Source organism: Salvelinus namaycush, chromosome 32, assembly GCF_016432855.1.
Source record: "Salvelinus namaycush isolate Seneca chromosome 32, SaNama_1.0, whole genome shotgun sequence".
Taxonomy (NCBI): Eukaryota; Metazoa; Chordata; class Actinopteri; order Salmoniformes; family Salmonidae; genus Salvelinus; species Salvelinus namaycush.
This window is the reverse complement of record NC_052338.1, coordinates 11,043,969-11,070,811: the sequence shown is the minus strand read 5'-3', so window position 1 is coordinate 11,070,811 and position 26,843 is coordinate 11,043,969. Positions and strand designations below refer to the sequence as shown.

General features: G+C 43.1%; 1 protein-coding gene across 1 annotated transcript in view; it reads left to right on the top strand.

The window, feature by feature from the left end:
* Positions 1-21,615: 21,615 nt before the first annotated feature.
* The window catches only part of LOC120027333 (atrial natriuretic peptide receptor 1-like), a 107,510-nt gene continuing 102,282 nt past the window's right edge, over positions 21,616-26,843 (top strand). Inside the window, exon 1 of the mRNA XM_038972253.1 lies at positions 21,616-22,420. Within this exon, the coding sequence (XP_038828181.1) occupies positions 21,652-22,420 (769 nt within the window). The 5' untranslated portion in view covers positions 21,616-21,651. The remainder of the gene's footprint in view (positions 22,421-26,843) is intronic.

Genomic DNA, 26,843 nt, shown 5'->3' with positions numbered 1-26,843 from the left:
GGAGATTGCATGGATGTGAGCTATTGCCAAATGTATTAATTTGAAGGCGTGTCCACATACTTTTGTATATATAGTGTATGTGTGACTCCTCTCCAGTATTACAGTTTTTCTCCATCGCGTACAAGTATTTTGGGGATCTGTGTTGAAATGTATCTACAGCAGAACAGCAATGATCAAATTCTCAAATACATTTACAGATTTTCTTGCCTTTGTACCTGAGTTAGATATCTTAGACCCCTTTTTGCAAAACTTTAAATACAAATATTTTCAGTGAATTTTGGTGCTTTGTTCACAGAATATTAACAAAATGTTTAATCAGAAGAGAAATGTGTGCAATTGTGTTCACTGTTTCCAGCAGTGCTGGGGGGGGGGGGGGGTGCATCATTCGTGGGGGACCACATGTTTACTGTTGCCTTGCCTGTGGGCCAATGGAAAGTTGCAAAACTATTAGTAACCAGCCTATGTGTTGTATAAATGGAATTGGATTGTGCTGATAACGATGAATGAATCATGCACACAATGTGCTTTTACATTTATTTTTTTAATCAAGAATCCTATTTGTTTTGATGTGTATGGAATTGTTTGGTGACATGCATAAAAGGAGAGTAATTGCTCAGAATTCTGTACCTTTGGATAGTTGTACTTCCAGTTTTGATCATCATGATTTAGTGACTTTGACTCAGTAGATAAGTATGGTTGCATGAATCTTTTTGCAGGCATTCGTGTTATTTTTATGGTTTCACAGCTACTCTTATTCTCTGTGTGTTTTTTTTTTGGACATGTCAAATAACTCCAGCATAGGTTGGTAACTACAGGCCATTAGGGCGGCAGGTACCCTAGCTGTTAAGAGCATTGGGCAAGTAACCGAAAGGTTGGTGGTTTGAATCCCCGAGCTGACTAGTTGAAAAATCTGTCGATGTTCCCTTGAGCAAGGCACTTAACCCTAATTGCTTCTGTGAGTCGCACTGGATAAGAGTGTCTGCTAAGTGACTAAAATGTAATCAAGTAACTTGGTCAAATAGAATGGCAGTGATTGTCCTGTAGGTGATGCTGTTATAACCAGTCTCACTCAAATCTCTCGCCCCGCTTGACCATGAAACTTTGTATGTAGATTTCTTTCCTCATGCTGAACACATTTGCCTCAAGGACCCTTAAGGTCCGCCAGGATAGATTTTGGAAAACCAAATAACACCGGATTTTATGCCCATTGAAAAGAGCGCCACCTACTGGTGGTGGACTCCGATAGATGTGCCGGTTTAGATATAGTTGCAACTGTCCCAGCGTCCTGGTAAGAGGACATAAATTACTAGTAAGAGACAGGTGTACAGAACACACATTTATTGCCACACGCAAGACAGGCACACACACACAGCAAACAAGAAGAGGACTGATGATAGTGATAGTGGTTTACTGTAGGACAGAAGGAACAGGGGATATATATTACAACAGTGTGCTGGCAGTATTGACTATACAGTAGTAATAACAGTCATGCAATATATACAAAGCAGCAATGGCATAGCAATGGGCTAATACATTGTAGCGTTAGCAGTGCTAGCATGGTAATACTATTGGCTGGTAATAAATATACAGTAATACACAGGGCCTAGTAGGCTAAACTGCTACAGAGCAGTAATGCGGTGGAACAGGCTAAATAGCACAAATGATAGAATAGCATAGGCTGTATAAGCCAGGATGCAATTAGTGACTAGCATAGTATACAATAGGTACAGGGGGAGCTAGCATGCTAGTGTAGCAGGCCAAGAGCTAGTAGACCTAAGGCTATAGGTAATAGCACACAGTAGTATGGACAGTAAGGGCAAGTTAGTGTGAGGGAAAATGTTGTTTTCTGAATAGAGAGCCTTGAATTGTACACAGCATCTCCTATCACTCTATCTTGGTTTGTGCAGGTGACTGTGACCTCCTCCTCAGACCAATTGGCGGTACACTCAGAACATTGTTCTCAGAACCAAAAGGAGTATCTCAGTTTCAAGGTCCCAGCTTTGAGAGAAGAAGCCTTGTGAGGTATCACATGCAGCAACCAAAATTAATAATAAATTATGTAAATCATGCTTATATGACTTGTTTGTGTAGCAGTATATAAGGACTGAAAAGGACCGCCCTTTCCAGAGTTTTCTTGAAGCTTTGGATTGAGTTTGTGAACCTCTCCGGCCATGATAATAAAGAGTGATTAATTTAATATTGACTTCAGGTGTCCCTGGTGTAGAATTTCCACCACAATCGTGACGTCACGGAACAAGATGTTTGATCTTCTCGACGTGATCCATCAGTGAAGGTCTGAGAGGGAACACCGGTGGCACATTCTTGGGAAGGCGTCAAGGGAAATTCCTGTTTCACTAAAAGAGGACGAGGACACACCCGTAACATATCTTCACTGTGAGACGCGTCTAGGAGGAAACACAACATCTACGAGACCTAGATGGACAACTCAACTGATTTAAGTATGTCAATTTAAATTAATTAGTATAAAAATATATATATAAAACTAAACATACAAATGAATAAAGGTACCATAGTCTTAAGAAGACTATAGCTAGTCTTAGGAGAAGGCTAGAGTGAGGGCAGGAAAAGCCCCACTGACAATTGTCTGTAGGCATTTATGAGAAGTGTCTACGTGGTCTGAGAACCACTGATAATAGCATGAGGTGTTATTTTATATGTATAGGAAGTAGTGGCAAGACTATAGAGACAATAGATAAAAAGACTATAGATATAGAGACTATAAAGAGAACCATTGAAGATACATATGTATGCATAGGAGGTAACGACAAGAGAATCGTTGAAGATGCATGAGGAGTAATAAGGGAGATTACTGACTGTGTTTGGGAATAGTACTAAGTGAATGTAGATGTGAGTATTGTGTGATTTACTAATTGATTGAACAGGGGTTTAGCCCGTGTGAGAGTTGTGTGAGTGTGGGATGTCGTGTTAACCTGGACGAGTTCAACAGAGGGTTTAAGTATGGGACAGGGAAATAATAAGAGTACGATTGAGGATCCGTACTGGGAACCAAAAGGGCTGTGTCGTGTAATGACAAAAAAAAATGGTAGGGGGCTACTGGACCTAACAGAAGACTGGACAAGATGGACAGATGGAGATTTCCCTGCTGATGGGACACTGAGCACAGAGTCTGTGAGAGGCCAACTTGAAAGAAAATACAAGAAAGTTCAAGTGAAGTGGGATGATTTCAGGAAGTGGGAGAGAGAAGCAGAAAATGCTAAAGATAAATCTGTAAGAGGATTAATGGTAAAGCAAGTGGAACCGGAGATGAAAGAGGACAAAATAAAAACAAGAAGCCTAGCTGGCCTTTCTCCAAGGGCAACCCTTTCATCGGGCCCCCCTTGTATCTGCCACTGCCAAATCCTCCACCGGCAGACAGAGGTGGTGGCCTCCCTCTCATATAGGAGCTGTTGGAGGAGCTGCAGAAGGTGCTGGAGCTGAAGACAGAAAGCAACTAGCCAAGGCAAGAACCAGAGCAAACAAGCAGAGAGAAAAAGAGGTAGAGGCCAAGGGGCCCCTGCTGGAGCTGACGGAGGGAGAGACTGGAGCTGCTGCAACTGTGGGAAGTTAGGGCATTTCTCAGACACCGTCCTGGAGCAGGAGAATGTCAAGGAGAGTGGCCGTCCCCACCTGTGCAGGTGGACAACCCATTTGGAAGAGGAGGTGGACGAGTGGGCTACAAAACATAGGATGAGGCGGAAACAGAAGAAGAAACTAATGAAGAAAACAATGATGAAAAACCAGAAGAGACCTGTCAAATGCTAAAATTGACCACCTTGTCAACCCAAAACCCCCTTATTGACATTTTAGTTAATAAACATAGAATTCCATTTTTGGTGGACACTGGTACCGCGGTCTCAGTGTTGAAAATGTCTGCCCTGTCTGTCCCCCCTTGAAAGAAAACAATGCACACAGTTGGAGCATCTGGAATTCCCTGGATGTCGAGTGGGGAGACGGAAAATGGAAACACCAATTCCTCTGCCTGACCAGTAAATTTATTAGGAGGAGATTTGATGTGTAAAATGAATTTATCTGTTGCCTATACTGACAAAGGATTGTCATTGGGATAGAGAGAAAACGTAATCTTCCCGTGCCTGATGAACTGGTACTATGCTTAGCACCTGAATGTTCTACATGTTGAGGGGGAGCTGAGAAAGCAATCCCTCTCTTCCCCGTTGCATGCTAACTGGGAAGTGTCTGAACACCTACATTGTACTGCTGATGTTCCCTAATGCGAAGAATACCAACAGAGATGGTCAAAACAGAGACAGTTGAGATAACCATGAATGGGATATACAGAGGAGAAGACTTCGTAGCAGTCCCTGGCTCTGTTCCCAATTGTAGCTCATCAAAAGCTTCTGGAACACAATGGAATGATGTGGGTGTTTGAATGAAGAAAGTGATGGAAGCAACTAATTGGGTGGCCTGGGAAGGAGAGGAAAAGTGGCAGCTTCAACAGCAACTTTCTATTCCCCATACTGGGCTACTGCAATGACAATACCAAGAAAATAACCAATTCCCGTTGAAACCATGCCTGTGGTATTACAAGATAATTCACACATTGATTGGTTAAAAGATATACGTGAAGAACTGTGGGCTAAATCCAAGACTGACATTGGACGCATGAAAGGAGCTTTGCCAGTTATGGTCGTTCCAAAAAGCACCCACAAAATTCAGTACCCTCTTAACAAAGAAGCCAGTACCCTCTTAACAAAGAAGTTGAACGAGGCGCTCTGGTTCTCTGCCCGAATTCGCCCTGTAACACACCAATTCTACCTGTTAGGAAACCATCTGGTGATTATCATTTTGTGCAAGACCTTAGAATAGTAAACGATGCTGTACATGCTAGAACACCCCTGGTGCCTAACACTGTTACCATTTTATCCCAGGTGCCTCCAGGTAGTTGTTGTTTTTCAGTAATTGATTTAACTAATGCTTTCTTTAGCATTCCTGTGGCTGAAGAATCACATGACTGGTTCTCGTTTACATTTCTTGGTAGAAAATGGTCATGGACAGTGATGCCTCAAGGCCACGTTGAATCACCTGCCATCTTTGCCCAAGAAATGTCTCGGAACCTAGAGGCTTTTGTTGTTTCTGGAAGGAGTATTTTGGTTCAGTATGTTGACGATTTGTTGGTTTGCTCACAATCAGAGGAGATTTGTCACGAGGACACTCGGGCATTGTTGATTTTTTGGGGGACAGAAAATGGTCATAAAGTTAACCCCTGTAAGATGAAATTATGCCACAGCTCTGTTAAATATTTGGGTCATGATGTTATTTCTGAGTGGCGCGCCCTCTCCATAGATAGATTAGAGGCAATTAAAGTGTTGTTAGGTGTGGCTGGTTCTTGGCCATCTGTGGTTGAAAGACTATGCAGAGATAGTTCAACTGCTGCAGGATTGTTTTTATGGGAGAAAGATGGAGGCAAGTGAAGTTGTGGTCTGGACTGATGAGGCTGAGGTGGCATTTGTAAAATTGAAACAAACATGAATGTATACCCCTTGCTTGGGTTTGCCAGACCATACTAAACCCTTCCATCTTCTTGTTTCAGAGACAGGTGGGTTTATGTCAGCAGTTTTGACACAGTATCATGGGGTAGGATATAGACTTGTTGGTTATTATTCTAAAAGACTGGATACTGTGATCAGGGGAATGGGTTCCTGCTTGTGATCGGTAGCGGCTGCTACTGAGGCTGTTTTGGCATGTTCTGACATTGTGGCAATGTCTCCTCTAACCGTACATGTGCCCCATACTGTTCACGCAATTATTACACCGTCAAGAACAGCTCATTTGACGCCTGCGAGATTGCTAGACAATCAGAACATTCTGTTGACATGTCCCATGTTACTCCCATGTTATGTACAATTCTTAACCCTTCAACACGTCTCCCTACAGCAGATGCCAGTGAAGACCATGACTGTGATTTTGTTTTTGAAGTTGACTGTAGCTGTAGGTTGGACTTGAGAGACACCCCGTTAGACAATCCGGACATTTAGTTTTTTGTAGATGGGTCCAACCCCTGAGTGCTAGACTCCCCTCACACTTATCTGCACAGGCGGTAGGACTATTTGGCTTGAATAGAGCTTGTATTTTGGGAAAGGACAGCTCTGTTAACATTTACACTGATCGTAGATCTGCGTTTGGTGTCGTGCATTATTTTGGAACATTGTGGAAGAATAGAGGGTTTTTGACCTCGTCTTGAAAACAAATTGCACACAGTTATCTTGTTTCGTCTCTGTTACAGGCTGTCCAACTCCCCTCCTCTATTTGAAGATAACATTTCTCTGGGGAACACTAAGGCTGACTGCACAGCTAAATTAGCTGCTTCATCTTTTGTTTCCCCCTCCTACAGATGGCAGCAGTTCCTGCTTCCACTAACCCTTTCTCTGTTAATGACATTGTTGCTCTGCAGGCAACGGCTGATGCATCAGAGAAGGATGCCTAGGGTGAATGGCTGGAAGTGTGGAGCACACCAGCCATGCCCCATGGTACTTTCCAATTCCTTGACAAATTGTCACGGTCAAGGTCAAGGCCATGTGTCAAAAGGAGGGATGGTGGATCTTGTAAATAAATATTGGTGTACAGTAGGTTTTACTGTGTTTGCATAAAATTTATCTGGTGGCGGGGTTGTACAATGACTAACAATGTTGAACCAAACTCTGAAAACAAAATGTATTAAACTAATTGGTGAAACAAGCCTGACATGGGTAAAGGTGCTTCCATTGACACTGATGAGTATGAGAGGAAGATCCCACACAGTCACTGGTTTCTCTCCACACGAGGTGCTGACTGGTCTTCCCATGAGGATGACTAATACACCTTTTCCCCAGAACAGGTTGTCCCTGCAAGGAATGGAGGAAGACATGGTTGAGTATTGTGTCAACCTTAACAGTGTTCTTAAGAATCTTTTCCCCCGGGTAAAGGCATCTTTGCCGAACCTGGCAGGTGGAGCTGAGAACTATTTGAACCCAGGTGATTTCGTGGTGGTCAAAGACTTCAGGCGAAAGAGTTGGAAGGACACCCGTGTGCTAGATGCGTCACTAGAGACCCTGGTTTGATCCCAGGCTGTGTCGCAGCCGGACGCAACTGGGAGACCCATGAGGCAGCACACAATTGGCCCAGCATCGTCTGGCTTAGGCGAGGGTTTGGCCAGCCGGGATGTCCTTGTCCCATCGTGCTCTAGCGACTCGTGGCGCATGCACGCTGACTACGGTCACCTGCTGTATGGTGTTTCCTCCGACTCATTGGTGCGGCTGGCTTCCGGGTTAAGCGAGCAGTGTGTCAAGAAGCAGTGCGGCCTGGCGGGGTCATGTTTTGGAGGATGCATGGCTCTCGACCTTCGCCTCTCCCGAGTCCTTATGGGAGTTGCAGCGATGGGACAAGACTGTAACTACCAATTGGGGAGAAAAAGGGTAAAAAGTACACAAACAAAAAAACTGCTTCCAACGCAAAATAATTTTATGAAATTAACCAGCCACCATAGGGACGCCCCTCAGGGGAAACAGCATCTTTGATACAGCAATGCCCACAGGTAAAAGGAGACCAATCTGTCCCAAAAATTATGGTATACATACAGGAGAAGGAAATTCCTATGTTGGTAGATACAGGTGCTTAAACGTTTATGGGATTTCCTCCACCCGGTAATACATTTTGAAACAAAACCCATGCCCTATTCCATAGGACCAATGAATATTGAAAATAATTTTCTGTATTCACCAACCCAACCTTGTAACTTGTTAGGTAGAGACTTGTTAACTAAACTTAATGCTTACATTTATTGTACCCCAGATGGAGTTTTCGTTGATATCCCAAATGATGAGATATTAAACCAATGAGTAAGCAGACAAATTGAACCCCTCCCCCAGAAGGAGTGGGGGTCTGACACTGTTTCCCAGTCTATCCTGTCTCAGGTGCCAGACTTATTTTGGACAGAGCACTACAATGACAGTGGCAGTGCTAGCCCAGTTGCAATATATGTTGATCCCTGAAAGAAACTCTAGTCTCGAGAGTTACCTTAAAAACGAAGCTCCCTCCAAAGTTTCTCTCTCCCCTTCTGAATTGGCCAATGTATTTTATAATTTTGGCTCATAACATATTAATCTCAAAATAACAGACATTTAATGAGTGTGAAACAGAAAGTGAATATACAACAGTAATACATATTAAGGGTAACATTGTTAGGGTAGACTAAAATGCAAACAATTCCTTCCAATAAGGAGAAAGTTATCATGTTTGTTTTGTTTGTTTTTAAACTTTACAATAGGGGTAAAAGCAGAACATTGTTTGAAAGTGGTCAGTGTGTATTAGCAGTAGTGATTGAGAGGGTTTTTCCTACTGGAAAGACTAGAAGGGTCCTAGTTTAAGGAAACTTATATAGAGACTAATGAAAGTAACAAAGACAGTGATAAAGAAAGTAAAGTGGAAAGATTCATGGTACTCATGATCTATCAGTTGATTTCAAATTGAATGAATGTTGACTGTATGTGAATGGTAATATTAGTGGCTTTCAGATAGAACTCTAATAAAGCAATGTCATAGTCATTTTAAGAAGCTAAGGTTTTAATACAAGGTCACATGACAAACAGAGGGATTGAGCCTTGGGACTGATAATATATTAGAGGCTGCCATCTGGTGTTTGGGTTAAAGAAGCTTCCTGTGGACCAATAGATAAACCGCCAGTGAAAGGGAGTGGTAATCACTGAACTCAGTCTGTAAGGGACACAGGCATGAATAATTTAATAAGATACATTTTTGACAATTTCCAATTATTATTTCTCAATTCGATAGTTTGGATATACCTTTGATTTAAATAAGAAGGTAATGTCATCTAAAACAATAATCTGTTTCCATTACGTGGAACACTGTTCAGAATTGGAGTAGATGTCACGCCCTGACCTTAGAGAGCCTTTTTATGTCTTTATTTGGTTTGGTCAGGGTGTGATTTGGGGTGGGCATTCTATGTTTTGTTTTCTATGATTTTGTGTTTCTATGTTTTGGCCGGGTATGGTTCTCAATCAGGGACAGCTGTCTATCGTTGTCTCTGATTGGGAACCATACTTAGGTAGCCCTTTTCCCCTCCTTTCATTGTGGGTAGTTAACTTTGTTTGTGGCACTAATGCCCTGTAAGCTTCATGGTTGTTTTTCATTTGTTGTTTTGTTGGTGACATTTTGAAATAAAAAGGAAAATGTACGCTCACCACGCTGCACCTTGGTCTTCTTCCAGCAACGGCCGTGACAGTAGATCCAAGTAAATGTTTTAGTACTGAATATTGAGCTGATAAGTCAGCACCAACTTTTTTATTGTCCGTACAATGCAATTTATTGCCCTGGCCACATCTGCAGTCCTCATGCCTCCTTGCAGCATGCCTAAGGCACATTCACGCAGATGAGCAGGGACCCTGGGCATCTTTCTTTTTGTGTTTTTCTAAGACAGCGCTACAGGGAGGCAGGATGGACAGCTGATCGTCCTCGCAGTGGCAGACCACGTGTAACAACACCTGCACAGGATCGGTGCATCTGAACATCACACCTGCGGGACAGGTACAGGATGGCAACAACAACTGCCCGAGTTACACCAGGAACGCACAATCCCTCCATCAGTGCTCAGACTGTCCGCAAGAGGCTGAGAGAGGCTGGACTGAGGGCTTGTAGGCCTGTTGTAAGGCAGGTCCTCACCAGACATCACCGGCAACAACGTCACCTATGGGCACAAACCCACCATCGCCGGTCCAGACAGGACTGGCAAAAAGTGCTCTTCACTGACGAGTCGTAGTTTTGTCTCACCAGGGGTGATGATCGGATTCGCGTTTATTGTTGAAGGAATGAGCGTTCCCCCTGGGCCTGTACTCTGGAGCGGGATTGATTTGGAGGTGGAGGGTCCGTCATGGTGTGTCACGGCATCATCGGATTGAGCTTGTTGTCATTGCAGGCAATCTCAACGCTGTGCGTTACAGGGAAGACATCCTCCTCCCTCATGTGGTACCCTTCCTGCTGGCTCATCCTGACATGACCCTCCAGCATGACAATGCCACCAACCCTACTGCTTGTTCTGTGTGTGATTTCCTGCAAGACAGGAATGTCAGTGTTCTGCCATGGCCAGCGAAGAGCCCGGATCTCAATCCCATTGAGCACATCTGGGACCTGTTGGATCGGAGGGTGAGGGCTAGGGCCATTCCCCCCAGAAATGTCTGGGAACTTGCAGGTGCCTTGGTGGAAGAGTGGGGTAACATCTCACAGCAAGAACTGGCAAATCTGGTGCAGTCCATGAGGAGGAGATGCACTGCAGTACTTAATGCAGCTGGTGGCCACACCAGATACTGACTGTTACTTTTGATTTTGACCCCCCCTTTATTCCACATTATTCCATTTCTGTTAGTCACATGTCTGTGGAACTTGCTCAGTTTATGTCTCAGGTGTTGAATCTTGTTATGTTCATACAAATATTTACACATGTTAAGTTTGCTGAAAATAAACGCAGTTGACAGTGAGAGGACGTTTCTTTTTTTGCTGAGTTTATAAGCATATACTAACAAAGCAGTAGCAGCTTATAACATGTATACAGATCAAATGCACACGAACCCTAACAAAGTCCACTTACATGTTCAGAGATGCACTAACACAGGGTTGGGGAAGTCTTACCTCCAGAAGGTAGAGCCAGCCTGAGCCCGGCTGGCCCTGGTCAGCTGACTGAGTTCCCTGGCACACAGGTGTGAAGTGCCCTATGCCTGAATAATAGAGTCAGACTGAGGCGGGGGATGGTAGCCTACCTAGCAGTAAAAGGCTACACATTTTGTGTCTCTTCCAGGGTCAGAGAGAGGGTTAATGAGAGAGGGTTTTTAACACCCATGGTAGATCTATAAACTTAGTTTCAGAAAAGTTAAGGGATTGCTTAAGAGATGGCTGAGTTATTATACATCAGGAAATCAGATTTTATGTTTCAATCAATCTATCAAATGTATTTAGCACTTTTTACATCAGCCGATGTCAAAGTGCTATATAGAAACCCAGCCTAAAATCCCAAACAGCAAGCAATGCAGATGTAGAAGCACGGTGTCCATTTAAAGCCTTCGTAAATCGACTCCACAGTGGCCTATCAACATGAAACTTTCTTGGGTCTTCAAAGCCAATACCATGATGAACCAGTTAAGTTTGGCATTGATATGAAAAAAGCAAACTATTAACAATTCATATGTTTGACTATGTAACACCAATGCTCAAAACCGTCTGCAATCATCTTCTTATGAACCAAACATCAGATTCACTCAGTCTTTAATGGTTTTAAGAAAAAATTGTTGCTGCATTCAAATATGGCCGCACTGTACCTATAGATGCACGTTAGCACATATGCTACTGCTAAAAATACTTTTAAAAGCTTCTCCTCATGAACCACACATTAGATTGACTCCAGATTTGGAATACAGACTCAATGAATTAGCCTCTAATCAATTTAAGAATGATTCATTTTAGCATTCAACGTCGGCAATGCTACACCACTAGATGGTACCATGTCACACCAGGGCTATAAGAACTGAACAGATGGACATGGGGCCATGAAATTTGGTATGTAAACTTCATGTACATTTCCTTGGAAGCTGTGTGAATATTAAGTCACTGTAACCTTAGATGGCTGCACCAGACGAGTTGGTGGCACTATAGATGTCATTGGCACCATAGGATACTAGAGCACTAACTAATGATCAACTAGACTGTCTCATGCAAATGAATGTTAGATTCTAATTATGTAGACGAACAATGTAAAATATTGTGAAAATATTTCACAAATCTTAACATAAACCATTAGCCAAATTGACCCCAGAATTGGTATACAAACTCGATACATTAAGTAATGACTTTATGAATGAATACCTGCTGCATTCAAAAATCACCAACCTACAGCACTGAGCACCTACTGTGCACAGTACGAAGGTTTTCATTTTGACCAATTAGGAATTTAATGATGAACATTTTTCTTTTTGAAAGTAGGTTAAATCAAAACCATGTCTGGTGTCTGATGTTTTCCTAAACTGATTAAAGGGTAACCAATTAACTGTGTCTTTGATTGGTTGCATCCTTTAACTGGGCACGCATACTAATAAGTGTTTATGTAATGGTCTAACGAATAATGCTTTGATCATATTGTCACAGGTGTGATTTATTTGCATGTTTATGAAAGAAGCCTTTTTATTGGTTGATTAATGCATCTGTATTTAAACCCCCTGTTTGTGTGTGCCAGGCGGATACCTATAGGAAGTGAATGCAGTCCGGAGGCATGGTTTGAGGTTTTGAGTGTGTTATGGCTTTGTTTGGTAAGAGCACATGGCTAATGGAGTTTGGTTAAGCTGAAATAGAGATATTGAGAAAATGGACGTGTGCTTCCTGGGCTGCATCACTTCCTGTGCCCCTTTTTCTTATCTGTTGGTTTGGTATGTATGTGTGATTTTTAAAAAGTATAATCATTTTAACTACCATGGCTTTTAAAAGTAAAGAAAATTGAAATTATACGTATGGTAACAAAGTATGCTGAACAGAATTGACAATGGAATAAGATTGTGCTGTAATGTTGGAAAACCTGGGAAACAACATTGATTCAACCAGTTTGTGCCCAGTGGAGGGGTTGTTTCAACTGTGACTCAGTTGTCTCACTCATGCAGTAGCAGCTCGACTGTGGCGGCCTCGCTATCTATCTATCACTCCTCGACTTGTCTTCTTGCCTCGCTGTTTCTTGTCCACACTTGTCTCCGTGCCCTCTGGAAAGTGATCAGAGCCTTGTGCAATTGGCTGCCCTCTCTCAACCTCAACAATTCCAGCTGCTACCAGGAACTTGCACCGCTGTGATTACCCATGGTTGGCAGCTGCACATCCTCATAGCACAACCCCCCCCCCCCCCGGGGCATGGCGGTTTCCTGCGTTCCCTCTCATGGGCTAACTGTAATCAGAAATGAGTCATTCAGTTGAGCTTGTCAGCTGTGATGCCTTCTAACGAGCCTCCTGCGTGCTATGGCCTCCTCTGAGGGCAAAGGGTCTGATAAAGTCTGTAAAAAAAAGTCTGTAGCTGCTGTAACTGACTTTTTGCATCCTGAGCCAGTGTACGACATATACACTGCAGGTCTATGCAATATGTGTTTATCTATACGGGACTTGCATCTGTTTATTTGTAGTTTTTTGGGTTTACATCAGCCTCTGCCCAGTGACTATTTGCGACAGTGTTTTGTACCTACTTTGTTGTAATTTTCTTGCACTGGCTCAATGGGGTGGGGGTGTTTAATGTATGGGAATGTGAAGGTCCTCCTACATATGGTATTTACCAAAAAAGAGGTGAGTGTGGTTTATGTTAACTTCCATTTTCAGCTAACGCCAAGATGGTTTCCAAGGGAAACCTGTGTGTGGTACATTCCCTAGCATTAATTAAGGCCGTAGGCTAGTCCCCACACTTCTCTGTATAGGTTTTGTAGGGACTCCTCTTTTTTTCCATTTATGTGATGCATCTATTACAGCTTCTCCCAATCATGTACAAACATTTTTTTGGAACAATGTTGTCGATTTTCAAAACCGAGTTCACAAGACACAGAACTCTGTGGCCCTTTCCAAAACAGTAAATGTGTTTTTTTCAAAATGTAAATACATTAATCTAAACTATACCATCAAAATGGCAAATGTATGCATCAAAATAAAACTACTGCCTGCAAAAAAACACAACCATAGTTCTCTTAAGTCCAAGCAAACAGAACCAAGTTAGTCTCTTTCAAAAATCCCAGTAGATCAATAAATTTCTTTGCCATCACTAAATCATGATGATCAAAATTGGAAGCACACAATCAAATGGGATTCAATACAAAGGCTGGTTTTATCAGTGTTTTGTAGACTTTCCATTGGCTCACAAACACTATCCACAATAGAAATAAGGTGAATACAATGTATGAACACAACTGATATGAATGTATAGGCCTAAATTCACATCAGTTAAATACATTTTTTTTTAATAAAAAATGAACTCACATCAAAGCAAAGCTCTATAATGGAAGGTCACAATGTCGAAGATGATGACTGGAGGCGCCCGCGCATACTAGGTAAATCTTTCTCCTAGCAGGGCTAGGCGATGCGAGTGACTGGGCATCGCATACTCCCTAAAAAGACCTTCGCTTGAAAAACAGCAATATAGTTGGAGACGCCGTAGCAACAACATATCCAGTATAGACAATAGTTTGCTTTAATCCAATATAAATCAAGAAAAATGTAATTGATTTAGAAAAATATGCAGAGGAAGTCTTAGTTGTGCAGTATTTCTCAAGTGAGAAACGTTGCATTAAAACTAGTCGTCTCTCATTGAATGACAACACATATTTAATAGAATCCCCTCCATAGTTCACAATCCTACTAGTAGTACTGTTGACCAACCACAGACAAGGGGGCGTAGACTTTGGAAAAAATAGTGTGTGCTTTAACAACCACCCCAAAAAATGTACCTACCGGACCCCAAACGAACAAAAAAGTCTAAACATTTCGTCACAATATATGCAGAAACCGTTTCGACTGCGACGCATGCAACAAGCTTTAAGAGTAACCCAAAGTTACTTAGAAGTAACCCAACTCCATTCTCTGCATCTCTTCATGTCTGCAATATGGTAAAACATCATAACAATTAGACAGTTCATATATTGTACATGGTATGACACTGATCGGGTGATTTTAGAATTTTGTGCAGTAGTATTTATTGATTACCGGAAACAGCGAACACAATAGCTTACTCCATACAAATAAATAAATTCAATACACACACATCTCACTGAACAAAAATATAATGAGCTGAAACTCCCCAAATACAGGTGTGCCAAGCTTGTAACTTCATACCGAAAGAATACCAGAGGCTGTAATCGCTGCCAAATGTGCTTCAGCAAAGTACTGAGTAAGGGTCTGAATACTTATGTATATGTCATAATTGTAAACAAAAATATATATATATATAATTTCTATAACCCTCTTTTTGCTTTGTCATTATGGGGTATTGTGTGTAGCTTGATGAGGCGGAAAAAAACGATTTTAAGGCTGTAACGTAACAATGTGGGAAAAGTCAAGGGGTCTGAATACTTACCAAATGGACTGTATACACACACAAACCAAAGTATGTGGACAACCCTTCAAATTAGTGGATTCGGGCTATTTCAACCACACCCGTTGCTGACAGGTGTATAAAATTGAGCCATGCAATCTCCATAGACAAACATTGGCTGTAGAATGGCCTTACTGAAGAGCTCAGTGACTTTCATCGTGGCACCGTCATAGGATGCCACCTTTCAAACAAGCCAGTACGTCAAATTTCTGCCCTGCTAGAGCTGCCACGGTCAAATGTAAGAGCTGTTATTGTGAAGTGGAAACGTCCAGGAGCAACAGCGGCTCACCCACGAAGTGGTAGGCCACACAAGCTCATAGAACGGGACCACCGGGTGCTAAAGCGCGTAGCGAGTATAAATTGTCTGTCCTTGGTTGCAACACTCACATCAACTGACTTGCTTTCTTGATGTAGTAATATCTCTAGTATGCAATCTGGTTTCTGCTCAGGTTATGGATGTGTCACTGCAATCTCAAAGGTCATAAATGATGTCACAATTGCTCTTGATTCTAAGCAATGTTGTGATTTTTATTGCCTTGGCCAAAGCTTTTGATACGGTACACCATTCCATTCTTGTGGACCGGCTAAAGAGTATTAGTGTCTCTGAGGGGTCTTTGGCCTGGTTTGCTAACTACCTCTCTCAAAAAGTGCAGTATATAAAGTCAGAACATCTGCTGTTTTAGCCACTGCCTGTCACCAAGGGAGTACGCCAAGGCTCGATCCTAGGCCCCACGCTCTTCTTAATTTACATCAACAACATAGCTCAGGCAGTATAAAGCTCTCTCAGCCATTTATATGCAGACACAGTCTTATACTCAGTTAGCCCCTCCCCGGATTTTGTGTTAAACGCTCTACAACAAAGCTTTCTTAGTGTCCAACAAGGTTTCTCTGCCCTTAACCTTGTTCTGAACACCTCCAAAACAAAGGTCATGTGGTTTGGTAAGAAGAATGCCCCTCTTCCCACAGGTGTTATTACTACCTCTGAGGATTAAGAGCTTGAGGTAGTCACCTCATACAAGTACTTGGGATTATGGCTAGACGGTACACTGTCCTTCTCTCAGCACATATCAAAGCTGAAGGCTAAGGTTAAATCTAGACTTGGTTTCCTCTATTGTAATCGTTCCTCTTTTACCCCAGCTGCCAAACTAACCCTGATTCAGATGACCATCCTACCCATGCTATTATGGAGATGCAATTTATAGATTGGCAGGTAAGGGCGCTCTCAAGCGGCTAGATGTTCTTTACCATTTGGCCATTAGATTTGCCACCAATGCTCCTTATAGGACACATCACTGCACTCTATACTCCTCTATAAACTGGTCATCTCTGTACACCTGTTGCAAGACTCACTGGTTAATGCTTATTTATAAAACCCTGTTAGGCCTCACTCCCCGCTATCTGAGATATCTACTGCAGCCCTCATCCTCCACATACAACACCCGTTCTGCCAGTCACATTCTGTTAAAGGTCCCCAAAGCACACACATGCCTGGGTCACTCCTCTTCAGTTCGCTGGAGCTAGTGACTGGAACAAGCTGCAAAAAATACTCAAACTGGACAGTTTTATCTCCATCTCTTCATTCAAAGACTCAATCATGGACACACGTACGGACAGTTGTGGCTGCTTTGCATGATGTATTGTTGTCTCTACCTTCTTGCCTTTGTGCTGTTGTCTGTGCCCAATAATGTTTGTACCATGTTGTGCTGCTGCCATGTCGTGTTGCTACCATGCTGTGTTGTTGTGTGTTGCTGCCATGCTATGTTGTTGTCTTAGGTCTCTCTTTATGTAGTGTTGCGGTGTCTCTCATGTTATGTGTGTTTTGTGCTATATTTTTAATTTTTAATCCCAGCCCCGGCCTCCGCAGGAGGCCTTTTGGTAGGCCGTCATTGTAAATAAGAATTTGTTCTTAACTGACTTGCCTAGTTAAATAAATACTGAGTTCCAAATTGCCTCTGGAAGCAATGTCAGCACAAGAACTGTTCGTCGGGAGCTTCATGAAATGGGTTTCCATGGCTAAGCAGCTGCACACCTAAAATCACCATATGCAATGCCAAGCATCGGCTGGAGTGGCGTAAAGCTCGCCGCAGTGGAAATGCGTTCTCTGGATTGATGAATCACGCTTCACCATCAGTCTGACGGACAAATCTGGGTTTGGGGGATGCCAGAAGAACGCTACCTGCCCCAATGCACAGTTCCAACTGTAAAGTTTGGTGGAGGAGGAATATTGGACTGGGGATGTTTTTCATGGTTCGAGCTAGACCCCTTAGTTCCAGTGAAGGGAAATCTTGACAGCATACAATGACATTCTAGACGATTCTGTGCTTCCAACTTTGTGGCAACAGTTTGGGGAAGGCCAATTTCCGGACAATGCCGCGTGCAAAAAGCGAGGTCCACACAGAAATGGTTTGTCGAGATTGGTGTGGATGAACTTGACTGGCCTGCACAGGGCCCTGACCTCAACCCCATGGAACACCTTTGGGATGAATTGGGACACCGTCTGTGAGCCAGGCGTAATCGCCCAACATCAGTGCCCGACCTCACTAATGTTCTTGTGTCTGAATGGAAACAAGTCCCCGCAGCAATGTTCCAACATCTAGTGGAAAGCCTTCCCAAAAGAGTGGAGGCTGTTATAGCAGCAAAGGGGGAACCAACTCCATATTAATGACCATGATTTTGGATTGAGATGTTCGACGAGCAGGTGTCCACATACTTTTGGTCATGTAGTTTATATTACTACCAATAATTTAAGTGACGTTGGTTAGGATTATCCAATTGTTGGAGGCATAGTGTCCAACTTTAAAAATGTTTTAATACAGATTACTCTCCGTTAGTCATCACCTCTACACATTGTTTTTTTTGGGGGGGTGATGCTTTTTACTAGACTGTAGCTTACTCACACACTCACAGGCAAACACACACGTTGATGCAAACCACCATTAGTGAAGCTGCATCATGTCAGAACCATGGAGGCAAGTGGTAACTAGTTTTCTTCTGTAGTAAGATCAAGGCACTCTCCCACACCCACACAGACCCACAAATGTGTGTGCGCATCCACACACACACATCAATATCTGTCACCACAGTGGTGTTCGGCTCTCTATTTTACTCAGTGAGACCATTAGCAGCTTTGGAACAGTGTGATTCAGCAGGTTCAAAGGGACAGAGACCAGAGAGAAGGGGAAAAGGACACAGAGAGGTTAGGCATCATCACATGCAACGCGCTGGGCAGACAATGCTAGTGGGAGTGCAGGGAAAGAGTCATCAAGAGCTGGAGGAAAGCAAAACACCACATGAAGGAATTGTGGAGGTTTTCTAGTCTTATGTCTGTACGTTCATGTGTAAGATAGCTACATAAGAGACTACTGATCTCATGCTATTTTATCCGGAGGTATTCTGTCTTCCACCAGTTAATAGTGTGGGTAGGGAAGAGGGAAGCATGTGTTTCATTGTCAGAGCAGTGTGATGACCAATAACCTGAGTGCACAGGCCTAGTGGAAGAGGGAGGGGGTGCTAGAGTGTGTGTGTGTGGGGGGGGGGGGGGGGGGGGTCTGTCCGGAGGTCGGTGATAATATCCAGGAAAAGGTACAGGGGAGAGAGGGAGTGGACAACTGTGCCACATCCTGTTTTGTAAACTGTATCCTGCAGCCTTTTGGAGTGTGGCTTGGGCAGAAGGATGAGGGGGCCAAAGGGGAGAAAATGGGTTAGGTGGGTGGACAGTAGTGGAGGAGGGTTGTACATTAGCCAAGAAAAAACACATGTCGGGGTAAGAGGAGCATGGTGAATGAACTCACTCCTCCTCTGTTGGAGGTAAAGGCAGCATGGGTCCCGCGGATGATTTACGAGTGGCCATGACTCGGGAAGCTTCACCTCCGCTTGGCACTTTGCATACACACGGTCTTCCGCCTCCCGGCGTCCGGGAAGCAAGCGAGCGCTTGTTTTCCCTCTATTGAGCTGGAAGTTAAGCGAGCAGAACACGCTTGCAAGTGATGCAAGACACGAGATAGGGCAAGGTGAAATTAAAGTGCAGTGAAGACTATTGAGGGGAGAAGGACTAAGTGGCAATAAAAGCTTAATGGACTTTTACAAAAAATAGTATGCTTTAGTTGAGAGGAAGAGGTGGGAAAAAACGTGGAACAATGAAAAGTAAGAGCGTGCGATGGGCAGAAATTCTTCAGAATCTAATTTAGCGACAGTCAGTAGTAGGCAATTGTTAAATACATTTTGTTGCTCTCCTTTAGCAGAAGTAACGAACATTAACCTACATTGTTATCCAGTCATAATAGGAGTGACTGGATTACCGTATGCAATCACGGTTAACCTTAGACATTTGGCAACAACAAAAAAAGCACTATCTCAGCTTGCTTACTCAGTTTGAGGAACAATGGTTTCAGATGTGCACATCGAACAAGCTCACCCAATTAAGCATTTATCTGGAAATCATACCACCAGCCCTGATATTCTAACTATTACAGTACATGCATTTGGGAACACACACACTGACAATGCATACATTCCTTATGCACACACACACACACTCAAACAACATCATGTTTTGGAATAAATGTCCCTGCAATAACACAGCTCCCCATCCATCCCTTAGGCGCACATCTTTTGTTATTGATGACACATGGTAATGTAATGGTATATGCCTCACCCTTCCCAGCCCTGTGCACAAAAGCAAATATAGCCTATCACACTGCAGCGCACACAGACTGGTTACCCTTGTGCCGGGAGCTCCCCAGCGCTTATTCATCAGAGCGAGAGATCCTTGTATTTTGCTGTATGACTGAGTTGAGCTGAATGTTGGCGATGTGCGCAGAGAGGAAACCACCGCACGCAACGCTAAGAATGACACTTCGGTTTATCGGTCGGCTTCGAGAACTTTGGATGTTTAGCTGCTATTTCAACTTTTAGCATTAATGGAATCAACAAGAGACGAGTAAAATCGCTGCCTTCACAGCACCAGCAAAACATGTGTTGGAATTTAGGCTAAGAAGCAGCGGCTACAGATTGAAATAATTAGCCGTTTTTTTTTCATTCTTCAAAACAACAACAGTGATATACATTAGGCAATAATTCAGTCGCCTACTTCAGAAATTCACATAACTTTTGTGTTATTTATGATCCCAAATACCAGCCAGAGCTTAGAGAATTTTCCTATAGGCCTAGTGTTGCCAATTTAGCTTAGCCTATAGCCTAGTTGGTAGACACTCCTGGCATACCTAGAGAGCTCTTTTTTAAACAAAAAGGTTTTCTGCGTTTAAAAAAAGTAGGCTTTTCAAGAAAACAACAGTTCAAATCTACTGTTCAAACTAAATTGAAGGAACGTGTCAGGAGATCAAGGATTTGCACTCTAGTAGGAGTGGTGCGCAACAAAATGTTCCTCGCGCGAAGCGCAATGTCTTTACAGCCTCGCATCTTCCATTGACAGGACAGCGGGGAGACAATCAACCAAGAACATCTGTGCCACTTGTGGAAGAGATACAAAAAATGGCGAGAAATAAACATCGACATTAAGGTAAAAATTTAATTCAATTTAGGCCAATCATGGAAAGTTTCACGCAATAGTCCAGTGTTCCCCAACTGCCATCCCACTGGTGATTTTATTTGGCCCCCCAAAATTGAGGGGGAAGAGGGGGGACATAAAATACTGTAAAAACACCAGCAAATCAGTTCGAAGTGATTTTAATTTTGGAAATCTCTTCCGAAGTACGCACGCACAATAGAGAGAGATGTGATCTTATACAAATGTAAGCACGGGTTGAAATGCTTGTTTTAGTCAAATTGTATATCTGCTTGGGCTTCTTGCGGTCAATTTGCAGTCTACAAATTATTTGTAATTAAGTTCTAACCCCGTGACCATCTTCTCAAGAAAAAATCGGCTGAATCAAGTTGATGATCCCTACAATAGGCTATCTGATATTAACAGTTCGAGTAGCTAGTCTATTTGGCTGCAAAGATGAGCACGCACTGACAGCTGGGTTAGTTTTGGCTTCACACACGCAATGGCATGGTAGTGAATCTTTTTAACTAGTCACAGGTTGGCTACGGGGTTATACTAAATTTTTTGGTGTCTCAAGTAAGAAACTGACTGTTATGCAATTGCTATATAAGCTATTTAAAGTTAAGTATACAGTGGCAGGTCTAGCCATCCTCACTAACAAAGCAGTCAAATGCTAGACTTTATCATATCATGTGTCTTATCCACACACACCAAATAAGTAGATTAGAACCTGTTAATACCATGATGCTTCCCTTATCCCCCACCACCTTTTTTAAACCCTTATTCTGTCAATCGCCATCCATCCAAATTCCATGATATTTCACATAGAATAAATTCAACACTACTTTGGTAGTCTTATCTAGTGGTTATTCAAAATCCTGCTACAGAATTGAACTGAATCAAAGAATCATTCAAAATAACAGCCACATGCCTCTGGGAGTTGGGTTGGTGTCATGTTATAAATCATTATTCACAGGCCACCTCATGCACTGTGTGTTTGTTCCTGCCAGCCCCCCTGTGGTTGATGGTGATGCCTGAGTCCAACCCAGCAATGCAGAGGATGAGAACCTGGTGGTGGCAGGGACAACTGGGGGTTTCTCTGCTGTTTCTGGTTTTCCCGCTCCTCAGGACCGAACCGCTCCAACTCGAGCTGTCTTTCAATGGACTTTCGGAACCCCAGAATGTGACACTGGCTGCTATTCTGCCTTTGAGCAACACTGAATACCCGTGGGCCTGGCCTCGCGTGGGGCCCGCTCTGATGAGGGCTCTGGAGCGAGTCAATGACGACCCCACCCTGCTACCGGGCCACCGCCTTCGAATAGTCTACGACAGCAGCGAAAACAAGGATGGCGTCTGCTCCGACTCAGTGGCGCCATTGGTGGCCGTGGACTTTAAGTTCTCCTACGACCCATGGGCCTTCATCGGCCCTGGCTGCGACTACGCTTCGTCTCCCGTGGGCCGCTTCACTACCCACTGGGACGTTCCCATGGTGACGGCCGGGGCAGCGGCCATCGGCTTCCACTTGTACACATCCATCACCAACACGGGCCCCACGCACAAGAAGTTGGGCGAGTTTGGGGTGCGCCTGCATCGGCATTTTGGCTGGCACAGACACGCCATGCTCATGTTCAGCGACAACAAGAACGACGACCGGCCGTACTACTTTACGGCCGAGGGGTTGTACACGCAGCTTCAGCTGGACAACATCACCACAGCAGACAAGGTCTTCAATGAGCAGAATGGACCGGTCCAGTATGATGACCTCATCAGTGTCATCAGCCAGAGTGCCCGAGGTGAGCTCCATGTCTAATCTCTATCCATCTGACCTTTATCCTTTTTCTACCTAAAGTCTTCTGGACACCCTCTGCCATTATCTGGGTGACTGTTCCTCGTTATCATCTTGATAGTAATTTTTGTTTGTTTGTTTGTTTGTTTGTTTGTACAATTGCAAACCATGTTGACATGGTTTTCTCATGCCAAAGACATGAGAAAATAGCTCTCAATCGGTCACAAACCCAGGTAGCAGTAGATTTGGTCACATTTTTATCACCGCGCATTAAAGCCATATGTTTCATGTGTGAAAATAAGTGGCCTGAATAATTGCTGTTGGCAGTAATGGTATTTTAATTCCATTATTTCATGAAGCTGTAGCGAGCAGTCATTCCCAGTTGGTCCTTATTTTAAGACCCCCCATGTGTATGCTGTTTTCATTTCCAACCACTCTTTTAATTATTTTGAATTGACCTGTAAACTTACTAATTATGTCGACACATGACGTCCCAATTACCAGAATTAGGCCTTCTTGCACATGCACAGTTTAAGTCCAATAGATTGAATGATATTATTTGAGCTTATGTTTTGTTGACCTAGTGAGTCAAACAGATGGACCTAGATGGAAAATTTAACCAAAAGCCTAATTAATGCATTGTCCTGGCAGATCGAGTATTCAAAATGCTGTCAACTTGCCACAACGACAATTAACACACAACACAGTGAGGGAGAGAAAACAGACATCTGTTAAAACACAATTAACAGACAGCATGACAATGTATACAACAAAGACAACAAACACAACGCATTTTTCACTCTCCACTTTTAAATTCCACCAAGGGATCAACTATTTTGGAGAAATTAAAATTAAAACAAGGCAACAGTAAACATCTCGTCCTCCACGAACGATCTCTGTGGCAAGCCGTATCATTCACCCAAGTATCGTCAAAATTGGGCCAGTGCTGTGAGAGATGTCGCGTGTGACTAACGTATTAACGGACGGAGACAAATCCACAGTCCCCTCCCCGATTTCATTGTGGGGGACAATGAATCCTGGCAGGTAAAAAAATGGAGAGTGGAGAGGGAGTTAGAGTGAAAAAGAGAGCATGTGCACAAGCAAAGTGATGGGTCTGTCAAATATATAATGGACGAAACAGGATGGTGAGAGATAAATAAAGATATACAGATAGAGTGCAAATAGTTAGACGACGTAGTCCTGCTGTCAGAGAGACGGCAAGTGTTGAAGTACAATAGTGTTGAAAGGAAGTAGAATAGTACTCCCTGTTTTGCTGGGCTATGGATGGTATTTGGTATTTTTGGTATTTTATTAAGATCCCCGTTAGCTGTTGCAAAAGCAGCAGCTATTCTTCCTGGGGTCCACATGAAACATGACATAATACAGAACATTAATAGACAAGAACAGCTCATGGACAGAACTACATAATTTAAAAAAAGAACGGCACACGTAGCCTACCAATCGATGCATACACACAAACTATCTAGGTCAAATATGAATCATAACTAGTCCACTCCTCTGCTTTAGCTCCGTGTGTGGCAGTGGTCCTATCCATATGGCAGCAGGAGAACACCCTGTGTGCACATTCTGAAACGACATCTCACCACGTCTTCCCATTTAAGAGATGCTGCGTCTGGCACTGTGTCTGCAGGTGTGAGGAGCCTCGCTGGCATCACCTTGCTGCAGCCAGGCCACACAGGCACTAAAGTTTAGGAGAGAAGTAGAGGAAATGCGTCCAGGAAATGCTGACAGAACATGTTCCTGAAAACTCTCTCTCACACACACACACACTAAGTTGGGCACCTCCCCACCAAATAGCAATGGAAAGTTAAGGCCAACGTCAGCAGAGGCAACTCCACTTGGCATACAGATAACCTTATTATGTACTTGAGTGCTTCATTGTTATTTCAAATATGTAACTAATTAAAGGTGCACTATGCCAAAATTGCTCCGACATTTCCTGGTTGCTAAAATTCGAATAGTTTGCCTAATTTAAATTTTATGTGACAAAACAAGCAAGTATAGTGTAGAGAATCATTGTACCATCTAAACCGCTGTGAAATATATTGTCCATAACCAAAAATATTGTTATTTCAGCTGTTTGAAGCTGGTGTGCAAAACCGAAAGTAAAAGACATAAAAACTAAACTTAAGAATGGGAAGCATAGAAATAGCACACAGACCAAATCTACCACTTCTTAGACTTGCTTTCAATGAGAATGGCAGAACTATAACTCACATTTCTATGTTAATTTGTTTAGATCGCCCAAAGAGTTACATATTGCAGCTATAAGTGCTCCCTGGCTAGTGCCCTTAACTGAACCACCACCAAGCAATCAATATATCCAATATGAAGTTTGCGAGTACTATGAACTTTAATTCGATGTAGCTTTAATTCGGCTTTAATTCGTTAATTGTCTAGTTCAGATGTTGAAATGTGTTGTCAGACTGGGTCGTCCCCCAAGAGAGAGGCCAAGACATACTGGAGGAGGCCACCTAGAGAGAGAGAGAATAGGAGGAAGAGAGAGAGAGAGGATGAAAATAAACATGTTTTGGAGCCCTTCAGTTGGTGTGCTGTTTGAGCGTGAAGTTGACCTGAGACAAAGCTGTCATGTCCAGGCAAAATAACTCTTGTACAAAGGGCAAATGTGAACGGAAGAGGGAGATGTACAAAGGGCAAATGGGAACGGAAGAGGGAGCTTGTTTTATCTTCTGAGACCTACAGTATTTCATTAGCGTTTTTTCACACTACTAAGTTTTTTATTTTGGAATTAATCCACAAAGAAACTGTATCTAGTTGGCTGTAAAATCCAACAATGTGTGAATGGGAACACTTGATTGGTTCTAGTTTGATTGTAATGGATAAAGTCTTTGTTTCCTTTAAGTAGACCTGCATTTCTGTTGCCAGTACTTTGTGTTCTTAGCCTCAGGACACACTGAAGAAGGTACATGAAATCACATTGAATGATCAGAACTCATCATTTTCTATAGATTTTACTTTTGACTTCTTCAATTTGATCATAAGCTATTTGATTATTATTAGCAGATGGTATTCATTTTAACATGGCTTCTTTCAATTTATTTGGCTTGCTGCATAGCTGTAAATGTGGAATTTTGATAGTGTGGCTCATGGTTTCTGAAACAGAGGACATTACGTGAACTTGAATGGTAAAATGTAGGTGGTATAACTGCCCTGTCAGGAACCACCTCGCGCTGTGCCCGGCCTCAGCCCACTCCCCCAGTTCCCACATGGACAACATTTCTAATTAAAAGTCCCAAACTTAAGCAAGAGGTCAATCCAGTGGCCCCTCTTTGACTTTATAAGGCAAACGGCTCGGGACATTTCTGACACCAAGATATTTCCTGTGAAACATAATTCGTCTAGATTTTTTTGTTCTCTAATATTTTGTAGGGCTATTTCTGGTACCGGCCCCGTATGATCGCCATCTGAGTTTATTGACTGTCACACAGTCGTTTGTCTCACCTAGCAACCGGGGAATCAATTTGCAGGCTAAGCTGACCCAGCAGGGGCGAAGTGGTGATGGGTGGGAGAGAGAAGGAGAGAGAGAAGTGGGATGGCTGGCTCTTCAGCTCTACCCCAGTCCATTGTGAGGGATGCTCCGTTCTCACATGGTCTTCACTGCACTCCCACTCCCTCACCAGGAACCTGAAGTTTTTGTGGTTGGTCAAAATAATACAGGACCATCAGTGCCCCCTCTGCCTCCCTTCAACAACCACCGCTTCACGAGATTAGGTAACCAATGGGAACCACTCTTAACTGGTCAGAACACACAGTTTTAAAATGAATTATTCTTTCAATTACCCAGGGCTCCGGACAATATCCAAGTGTTTTCCTCTTGTATTTTTTCAGTTATAGCCTGTCCAAGCCCCAGGGCCTCTGGAATGATTTAAGGCTGGTGGTAAAAGGGGTTTGGGGTTTGGGTTTTGGGGGAGAGGGGGTGGGGGGGAGCTCTGTAACAACGTGATTTGCAAGCAGAGATCTATATCGGAGCCAGCAGTCCCATTTTTAAAAGGCATAAAAATAAGCCTGGTTTCTCTGGCTCTTTGGGTTGGAGTGGAGACAGAGAGCGCCCCAAATTCAAACAGCATGGAGACTTCCAGTGTGGGATTACTTAGTGGTGCTGTGGCTGTCTCATCCTTCATGTTTACCCAATCCCCCCCCCCTCCCCCAGCGGTATTTAGCAAATCAAAGCTGGGGATAGTATCGGTTTGTTAGACTGGAAGGCAAGAGAAGGGGATAGAGAGAGAATGAGAGAAGGAAAACAGTTTTCAGAATGTTTTCTAATTGATTTGACATTGGGAATGTTTTCAAATAGTTCAGAGAACATTAAGAAACAACGTTCTTCTGAGGGAATTTCAGTACTTCAGCATAACGTTTCTTCATGGTTCTATTTAAAGATACACTATGCA